General features: G+C 38.9%; 1 protein-coding gene across 50 annotated transcripts in view; it reads left to right on the top strand.

Moving 5' to 3' along the window:
• Positions 1-6,523, top strand: part of NRXN1 (neurexin 1) — a 671,062-nt gene extending 664,539 nt beyond the window's left edge. For 49 of the 50 annotated variants that reach the window (XM_086878975.1, XM_086878974.1, XM_023922971.2 and 46 more), the window contains one exon: positions 3,081-6,523. In XM_086878975.1, coding sequence (XP_086735101.1) covers positions 3,081-3,388 — 308 coding nt within the window. In that variant the 3' untranslated portion in view covers positions 3,389-6,523. The remainder of the gene's footprint in view (positions 1-3,080) is intronic. The other variant, XM_023922983.2, reaches the window with a different exon arrangement.
• The last annotated feature ends 4,105 nt before the right edge of the window (positions 6,524-10,628 follow it).

Consider the following 10,628-nt stretch of genomic DNA (forward strand, 5'->3'; position numbering starts at 1 on the left):
TCCAGTGTTTCCCAAAGAGTTGGAAAGCAAAGAGCATGATTTCTGTAAATTTATAATCTCTATTTGCTCTCCACTGAAGTCATCTTCCATCCCTTGCAATAGTTCCTCTCTTGCAGGGGAGAAAAATATAGGTAAATTCCCCTTGGAATTGACTCCAGTCTTAGTCAAACAAAGGTACTGCTGAAATAGAAGGCAGCTGTTTCAGCAATGTTTTGGATGTGGAATTATTTCTTTATATAGATTTCAGAAGTAATTAAGGCTGGCTTTTTTCCAGTGGCCCTTTCCTCCCTGTCTCAGAATAGGACTCTTTGGTGTGTATTCCTATAGCTGTTCCTATCTAAAGTGCTCACAGACAAACGTACATACTTTGCAAAACTTTTTTATTTCCTCCTCCTTCATTAGTCTAGAGAGGCCCTGCTAGGTAAAAGTCATATTTTCATGTAAATGGAACAAAAATAGCAAGTCCTTTTCCTGGCTGAACTGCTCCTTTTCCAGAAGTCCAAACAAATGCAACAACAGATGCTTTGAAATGTTATAAGTTTAAATAACATTAATGTAGTGGTTGACTATTTCTCAGACAGATGGGTTAAATGAGATAATTGTGAAAGCATTCTTAAAATAATAGAAAGCCATCAGGTGAGAGGCAGGAATTTAGGTAACATAGAAAAATATACCTTAAATGTTTCTTTTAGGTTGCAATATTAGAATGTTTTCCTGTGAGCAAGCTTTTAAGTGTCACTTAGTAGACATTAATTGTAAAGTTAGTTGACAGTATTTGGCCCAAATGTATGTATCTTAAAGAGGAAGAGCAGCTGTTAATCCATCAGGTATTGACAGTGTGTTCAGTGGCTTCTATTATTTCTCAAACAGAAATTAATTTCCTGAAATCACATACAGTGAGATAAGACTCTGTCTCATTTTCATTCACTGTGGAAATACTCAGTCTTTGTTCTGCACACAATGCATTGTCTCTTGTAAAACAGTAAATGACACCCTAGGTGTAAAAGGATTTCAATTTTCTACGATAGCTACAATGAACAAACAGGATCCAAACCAATCACTGACTACTGTGGAACAGGGCACCTTTCTTGGTAGGGTGGCATCTGCCCTGAAATGACAAAAACATCTCAAAACCTTCAAGCTCTCTTGTGTAGCCATAGAAAGTACCAATTGCACCAGCTCATAACAAGTAAGAACTTCCAGAAGGATACAAAAAGTTAAAATACTATGTGACATCAGTTTTTTTGAATCTTACAGTTTTTCCTCTGTTCTTTCAGCCGAGCAAAATGTCAGCTTCTTTAAACTGGTTTGAAATAACTGCCAGGAAAAGGTGTTTCAGCAGTAAGAACACAAATCACCAATAAATAAATGATGAGTAATACCAGCGTGGAGAAAGAACTTACTCTTTTGGGGAGTTGTGGCTTTTTTGCTATGTTTTATTATTCAGAGGCCAGTTGTAGATGTCTGTAGCTGGTGATTTTCAATTCTGGTTGTCCAAACTTGTTGCAATTTTCTTTACCAGTGTTGATAATTTGGCTGGCATTACCTTTAATGTATCACACTTAAAATCATCTTCTAACTATGCCTTTGCAGTGCTTAAAAGAGTGCCTATGGAGCATAGTGTGCATCTGTGGGCTTTGAGCAAGACACTTCTAACACACTTCAGTACAATCCTACGTGTAGGCACACCCTAATAAAGTTAACATTATGAATATATTGTAAAACTAGCCTTTAGTACTTTTGGTTAGCATCTCTGTTTTACTGATTTATTTTTTAGCCATACATAATGATTTGAAGTGCAATTTCTCTCAGCCAGCCTGGCTCCCCAAAGCTCAGCCAAACCTGGCAGTGCTGAGCATACACAGCCTCCCAGAAGTTGGAAATGCTGGTATAGTCAAACAAATACTGCACAAACTCAGATCACTTCATTTTTGTCCATGACACTTGCTAGGTTACAGAGGCTCTGTCTCAGCTATCACCACTTTAAATGATTCTATACAAAGATCTGCCTCCCCTCCTGCTGAAGAAAGGAGATCATGGAAAACCTAGAAGCATTGTGTCTGCTTGCTGTGAGCATTTAAACCAGAAATTCCTCCTGGAATTAGGGTTTAATTCCTCATGGCTGTGCAAGGGGACAAAATATGCCAGAAAACACAATAGTTCCTATCAAGATTTTCCACTGTGAAGACATAGGTCAGTTCTATTCATATCACAGCTGAAAAGACCAGAGTCTGGCTTCAGAGGTGGGCTCTTAGGAGGCTGAGTCCTTGCTCTCTGCAATTTCAGAGGTTTTCTTGGGGCATAAATCAATCCTTGAAGGAACATCTGATAATGGTATCCATGAGAAGAGGGAATGGGAGAAGCTGAGTGAAAAAGTGCTCTAAAGTGTAGCCATATTCAAGGAGGACTCTGATTAGAAAATAGGAGGTAGGGTTGGATAGCTCTCTAAAAGTACTAAGAGTAAATATAATTAATTTTTTAAAAGAAAAGAAAATATTAGAAGGAAAGGAGAAAGTGAGAAGCTTGGTGAGGGAAGTGTACAGGGGAGCTGAAGATACCTTATTTGTAAGTGAATTTATTGTAGTGAATTTATTGGCTGCTGTCAGCCATTTTCTTCTTTCTTTTTTTCCCTTCATTCTGTCTTATTGCTACTGCCTCCTCAATAAATAGCATGGTGTAACTTTTGGTTCCTTACAGACAAGGAAAAAGGGAGAGAGGGGGAGAGAGAGAGAGAGAGAGGGAAATCCTTTCCTCTGAGATGTCCATGTCCCTGCATTTAAATTGTGCCTGTTATTTCATATTGTTTAGGCATTACATGCTTAATAACACACTGGAACAAATGCTACTCTTTGGAGGCTGGACCTAGATGTCCCTTGCTGTCCTTTTCCTTGTTTAAGAGCCTGAAAAAGGGATGGGCTGCAGCCCTACTGGTTTTGGACTGGTGGGATGGGTACGTGGCTAGGCTGTCCTGGCGCATGGGCGCAGCTAGAAGGACCCATGACCGTAGCAGCAGACGTGAGTGACTCCTCCATGTGCAAACACAATGATAACCCCTCCTTTCTGTCGTTATCTACCCACAGCAAACCCCACCAGGGCAGGAGGAGGAAGGGAGTACCCCGGCTCGTCCGAGGTGATCCGTGAATCCAGCAGCACGACGGGCATGGTGGTTGGGATCGTGGCGGCGGCAGCGCTGTGCATCCTCATCCTCCTGTATGCCATGTACAAGTACAGGAATCGAGACGAAGGATCCTACCACGTGGATGAGAGTCGAAACTACATCAGTAACTCAGCACAATCCAATGGGGCTGTGATCAAGGAGAAGCAGCCCAACAGCGCTAAAAGTTCCAACAAAAACAAGAAAAATAAGGATAAGGAGTACTATGTCTGATCTCAACATCTAAAAGAACGCTTGTATAGAAATAGTCTTCATTTTATCTGAGACATAATACAAACTTATTTACTTTACTTTTTATGAAGCACATTCAAAAACAAACAAACAAACAGAAAAGACAGGGAATGCAATCAGAAAGGAAAGACTGTTTTTAAAAACAAGCATTTCATGCTCTTGTTTTTCAGAAACAGGAGCTGATAAATTCCCTAACATCCACAGTGTTTTCATTTACTCTGCCTGTCTTTATGTTGCTGGAACGTTTCTGAAAGACAATGATGACACCACGCATTCATAAAGCAAGGAGTATTACTACAACATCGAGGCACAATATGAAAATAAAATCAAATTAAAAAAAAAAACAAAACAGGAAAAAAAAAACACAGAAAAAAGAAGCTACCTATGATTCTGGATTTAGCCAAAGTGCTAGCGCTTTCTTGAGAAGTAAGTTAGTCTTATTGTCAGAGAAGACTGTCATTATATATGGTGACTCAACAAGCAAACATAAAAGAGTTTGCCGTCTGGTGCAGTGAAGCAGTGATTGGAAACTTGCATTTTGAAACAAAGTGCTGGCTTTTCTGAAGACTTATGTAGAAATACTTTCAAAAAGCCCCTTTCTGGTTGTGAGGAAAAATAGTACGGAGGCCTTATTTTCAAAAACAAAAACAAAAATCTGGAATATAAGGCACATTTCCACAAAAAAAAAAAAAAAAAAAAAAAGGAAAAAAAAAAGAAAAACAAGAGGGCATAGATGCAATCATTGGGAAATTTTCATGCACGCTTAATATGTTATTACATATGTTTATATAAAAACACATCTATATGTGCTTTCTGGACTGTGATAAGTGATGTTTTATAGCCTGTTGTATAGAAAATGCAAACTATATCTGCTCTTCAGCCATTTTTGGTAAACTCAATGTTATAAGTGTTGCTAGGTATAGAGAGTTTTATGACATCTGGAGCAACAGACATTCTTCAGTTTTTTTGCAGCCATTATAAATTGTCCCAGACTTTTTCCCCTTTTTTTTTTTTTTATTTTTAATTTACAGTGTAGTGGTTATACAAAGGGGGATGTGTATGAATGTATATAAGAGTCAGCTAATTTTTTTCTTACCTGTACAGCTCTATTATGTTGCAATTAAGTTTCAGTAGTTTGTATGAAAGAAGTGGACTAGAAAGCAAAAATATATCTCTACTGTAATTTGTCTTCTCCCTCCTATCCCCATCTCTTGCTCCTGATATGCATCAATGAGGTTGATCAGAATGGCCAATTTTCCCAGAAATATACATTCATTAATTAGCTAAATATTTAGTCACTTACTTAAACTGGCCTTTGGCTACCAGTCAAAACTTCACTATTGGAGAGCATGGTTTGCCTTACAGAAACCTTGTTCTTAGAAATTACGAGAATGATGAGTTTCTTGAGAATCTTAGGAAGTATCATATAGTGTTTATCTGGCATTCATATGAAGAACAGCTACTGCAGCATTGGGTGGTAAAAGATCTAAAAATACCCATTGTAATAATCCAGGCTGATTCTATTGCAGAATTTATCCCTTTCTCCAAAACAGAAATACTCTTGAGGTGCACGATAGTATTTTTCAATGGTGGGCATTTTGACATATGAAAAAGTATTTTTAGCTAAGTTGATTGTGTAGTATTGCAAGACATCATAACCAGACAGATATAAGTTCATTATGTTTTAAAGTGACACAGCTTATCTTGCATATATAAAACATTAATGCATTTTAGTTAAACACATGAAATGTAATGCTGTAATTTACACGTTAAGTTTGATTTTTTTTTTTCTAGTAGTATTTCATTAGTTTCACAGCAATAAATCATAACATAACATTTTATTTACACAGAAGTTCAAAGGGAATACATTAGACAGAAAGAGGGTAGTTCAATAGAAATCAACCAAATCATCAGAAGGCCTCCTGCGAGGGATATAGATATTCACACTTTACAGACAGGAAGGAGAAATATAAAATTAGCTTTAAACAGCAGACACAAAACATTTTGTTGTGTGTTACTCACTGTAGCCGATGAAAAAAAGTTGGGAACTGGTACAGCTATCTGTCTGGGAGTCAGAGCACTTTAAAAATACATGTAGCTGACATGAAAACACCTCTCTTGAAGTTTGCCAACCACACCAAGGTGTGTCATGTTGCATTTGTGAAATGACTTCTTCTTTTCATTAGCATTTACACAAAAATGAAAAAAAAACCCAAAACAACAAAACCACAAAAACCACAAAATCCATCTGATGTTCATTTCCTAGATTGTTCACCTGTGGCACTCATAATTTCTCCCACCTTTACAAGACAGCTGTACTCAGGGAATGGCAGGGGCAAGGGTGACTGGAGGTCATTGCTGGAAGCAAGAGACTTCAGCTGGAGGGGGGAAAGAAGTTGAAAGCCAGGTGGTGTTCAGATTTCAGTGCTTGAAGATACCTAGAAGAACAAGAATAATCTGTTGACAGGAGACTGGACATGACAGAATATGATTTGGGTGAGATGAAATGGTCTTTTCTGCTTGGTATTGATTGCATTAATGAAATAGCGTTGTCAGGCCAACTTCCAGGCAGTTTGGTAGATCAATCTTTAACTAAATCCATACATCAAGGGAAAAAAAAAGAAAAAAAAAAAAAAAAGATCTGCTACTATTAAAATAAGAAAACACAATTTTAACACTGTTTCTGAAGGTTCTCCTTTTTCCTCTTTAATTTCATAAATTAACAGAAAAACCAATTATGGATGTATCAGAAATGCCAGCAAGTGGATTTAAATTCCTTTTTGTTTAAAAGCAGCAACAACAACAAAAAAACAGACATAAACCAACTACCTAACATAAAATTGGATCCTTTCTCTATAATAACCTAATTTGTTTGACTGAGATGGCTTCATTTCTATGACTGTATTGTGTTGCCTTTTTTAACAAAACACTAAATAACGTGTGAAACTTTCAACCCTAAGACATCAAAGAGAGGCCCAATGCCCCTAACCTTATAGTGCTTTCTGTGATAGATATTTACAATTTTTTTATTTGTTGCAAGGCCAATTTATTCATTATTGGAAATGCTAAGCAAGTGGAATTTACTGTTTTGTTAATAAAAATGTTTCTTAATACAAATGCTGTCTTGTTTCTTCTCTTCCTCTTAGACTGTGAGTACCTGCTCATTTTGAGGCTGTGTAAAAAAATTGGCAAATTGGTATGAAGTAACAGACACTCATGCCATGAAAAAGTGACCTCAGAGCTCTTTGTACATTTCAGTGAAAACCTACAGGTCTTGCATTCAGCTGGCCCAGTTATGAAAGTATTAATGACATCAATGAATTGGTTATGCACAGACTTGCTTAATTTGAAATTTTCTAGTATTTTTTTTAATCAAAAAATTAAAACTTGATTTTCTCTTCCCCCTCTGTGTGAAAAAAGAACTCCCCTTTTTGCCAGTTTTTGATTTCTGTAGCGGAAATAAGGTGGAGGAGGGTAAGGTAATGGGATAAAAAGTTTAAACATTTGTTAAAAGTGAAAACATTTTCTCTTGTCTAGATGATGTTTTAAAAATTAATGGGTAAATGAATGTATTTCAGGTCCTTAAAAACATTTCTAAATAATAATTATAAAATTTCAGCTGAAGCTAATCCATTACATAAGTGTTTTCCTACTTAGCATGGCATTTAAATTCCTGGGCAACTTCAAGCAAACATCTAATCCTATTGATTTAAGAGAGTTGCCTAAATGTACGGCTGAATGGGGATGGAGTTAAGCTTTTAGATCAAAGCTCCAAATAGAATTTAACTTTGTATCATCTTAAATCACATCAGCAGCTTTTTGACTTCAATGAGATTTATTCATCTGCTTAATTACATATAGACTGAAGTATTTTAGATAATTTAAGCTCAGGAATATCTGGAGAAAAACAGTTCCTATCTTCCATTGCTATAAAACACTTTGAAAATTCTAAACTGCTTTATACTGAGATTAGGTCTTGTGAATGTGCTTAAATAAATACTGAATATTCCATTTAGGAAAATGCTTTATACGCATTTGAAGGAGCTATGACAATAGTGATTTTTTGTTCTACTACTACAACAACAAAGAAAACCCTCAACCAAAGCCAAAAACAACTCACATTTAATTATAAACTTTTAAATTCTACAATGTATTTGTTGTTTTTTTGGTTTTTTTTCAAACATCTATAATGTGCTCCCCCTTTTATCAAAATCCTAATAGCCTATCACTACCTGCATCATTCATCATTTTCTGGACACTATAAGTGGTGGCCTCCATCATCAATTATCACTGTGGTCAAGCAGCTAAAAAGCCTTCACAAGGTGATGAAAAAAGAGAAAAAAACTTAAACATGCCCCCAAATGTGACTTAGAACAAGGGAAGTAAAACACACATGGGTTGTAAATGACAACTGTGCTTCTTAATTCCTCCTATGTGACTTCCTTATAGTCCAATGAAACAGTTTCAAATTTGGGTGCTGGATCTGATTTTCATTTTGATTATAGAAATTTGCTTTTAAGTTCAGTACCGGTCTGTTTAGAGGTGCTTAGAACTATTGTGCTGGCACTCAGTATAATTTTATTTGGAGTGCAGGCTATTTGGTTTATTTTAAAGTCCACACTTTTTTAAAGTCTCTAAGTATTTCAGTTAAAATCTTTCTGGCTCTCATGGGGAGAAAGAGAAATCTGCACTGCATTTAATTCAATTTACAGATTGATAAATGCTTGGGAATGATAAAACTGCTTGACTGCCAGTGTCTGATTCGTCTGGATGGACTGCAACTGATTTGGTTGGTCACTGCTCTTCGTGAAACCAGAAGCGTCCCCCACAGGTCAAGCTTAGAAGCAGAAATTCCAGAAAAGATACAGAGCTCAGTTTTGTCAGACACAGGGCCAGAACTCATCCAGTCCTTTTACCCTTTACTCTTTGGGCAGCCCTTTTGAGGCTTCTTCCTACTGAAGGTCTTTGACAGCCTTCAGACACCAATTGTAACTACTGTAAAAGATAGTTTGGCCCCTTTCTTTTTCTTTCTCAGTCACTCATCACTACACAAATATCTCCATCTCACAGAATCACAGAATCCACTGAATTGGAAGAGGCCCATCAGGACCATCAAGTCCAGCCCCTGGCCCTGCACAGTACACACCAAGAGTCACACCATGTGCCTGAGAGCATTGTCCAAGTGCTTCTTCAACTCTGTCAGGCTTGGTGCTGTGACACTGCCCTGGGGAGCCTGTTCCAGTGCCCAACCACCCTCTGGGTGAAAAACCTTCTCCTGATATTCAATCCAAACCCTCTCTGACTCAGCTTCTGCCATCCCTTGGATGCTGCCTCTGGTCAGCAGAGAGAAGAGATCAGTGTCTACCCCTCTGCTTGCCCTCACGAGGAAGCTTTAGATCACTGTGCTCAGAAAAAAGAGATTTCCATATGACACTGCTCCTCCAGTTGGGCTTGACTGTGGCAGACAGGGTTTTTTTAAAGAAGAAAAATGGTGACATAAGGGGTAGAGTTATTTCAAAGGGCGTGGGATTTTCAGTGTGTAAATTGCCTTTAAGAACAGTAATTTCATGCTGGCATACACTTGAGAGATTTAGAAATCCAGGTCAGTAATCCTCAAAAACATCCTTTTGGTAAACAATAAAGGCATGAGCTTGTTTGTCAGGAAGCGCAGGGACCAACAGCAAGGCTATCAAAATGTGAATGTGTCAGTCTGGTTGCAGCAAATAACACAGGGAAATGGAATTTGGGCAGCTAAAAATAGCTGTTGGCACACTGGCTGGACTCTCATGAGTGAGTCCAACTACAAGCCAGTAAGCATTTATTGGATGATAAACAGCAAAATACTTCTATTATAGTCACAGTTTGGGATGCAGCTGACAGAACAGAGGCACGGGCTGTGGGGCTGCACTAGCTTTTCCAGGACCAGGGGCCAGATTGCTGTTCAGGTGTCCTCCAAGCTGGGGAACTGGGCAGGCTTCACACAACCACCTGCTGCATGACAGATGATCAGCTATTTCCAGAAATCCTCCCTTCTCCCTTTGAAATTGAGGTACATTTCTAGGAATAGTACAGCAGCTTGCTTTTTGGAACACACTGAGTGGCTCCCAAGACCTGTCCCACCACAGCCAGCACCATCTTAGTGAGAAACCATGGCTGCAGGCCCAGGTGAGAAGCCTCCACTGCCCAGGACTCCCTTGGCCACAGGAGCCCCTCGGAGTGGGCAGGTGTGAGGAGGGTAGGACACGAGAGCTGCCAGCGCTGGTCTGGTGTGGCTACAAAGTGGGGGAAATTCAGCCGTGAGGGTCTCACAACCAGGACTGCTTGGGGAACTTGCCCCAGGCTTGGCAAAGCTGGAGAAGGCACAGGTTTTCCTTAGTTACCAAATGCCTCAAAGGAAAAAAAAAAAAAAAAAAAGTTTGTCAAAGAGGTGGTGGCATAGAGAGTTCAGGGATTTCATTGGGAGTTACTTCAGTGCTCCTTTAGCACTTTCCTGGCCTGTTGGTCACACCAGAGAGGAGAAGCTCAGGCCTCCTGTGCCTGGGGAAGGAGGCCAGGCAGAGAAATCCTCCCACAGGCACTAAACTCACCCCACAACAATTTGGGATCTTTAACTTTCTAGGACAGCAGGTCTCAAAGGTTTGGACCAGAAAATTGATTCAGGATGAGATCCAGCAATATGCTTTATTAAACCATAGGGACGGAGACAAGTTTCAGCAGAAGATGTAAAAATCTTAAAGAAGAAAGTGATAATGCAAACAGACACTCCTGGGAAATCCTACCCCATCTGCCACTGGCTTCTAATCAGCCTTTCAGGTGGTTTAATTCCTTGCTGATTACACCTGGAGAGGGAGCAGGCTTGTTACATCATCCCAGCTGGCAGAAGGGCTGTCCTGCTAGCAAGCACAGAGCCCGCTGTAGTTACCAGACCCTTCACTCTACATGTGAGCTAGTTGTACAAAGATTCTCCTTTAGATTCAGGACGGCTGGCAACCAATATAGAGATGAATTTTTACTGGCTTATATTTGATTTATGGGCAGGTCCAGGGAGCAGGAAAAGAACACAATCCAGTGAAAGTAATGAAGAAAAATACTCCAAAAAACTGAGCAGGGTTTGTCTCATGCTTACCAGCAAGTCTCCATATAACAAGCAGAGGAATTTCAGGCAATTAATTTAAGTCTTGGTGTGTTGCTGGATGGTGTTTGGGAAAGGCAAGTTTGTGCT

Source organism: Cyanistes caeruleus, chromosome 2, assembly GCF_971803275.1.
Source record: "Cyanistes caeruleus chromosome 2, bCyaCae1.hap1.1, whole genome shotgun sequence".
Taxonomy (NCBI): domain Eukaryota; kingdom Metazoa; phylum Chordata; class Aves; order Passeriformes; family Paridae; genus Cyanistes; species Cyanistes caeruleus.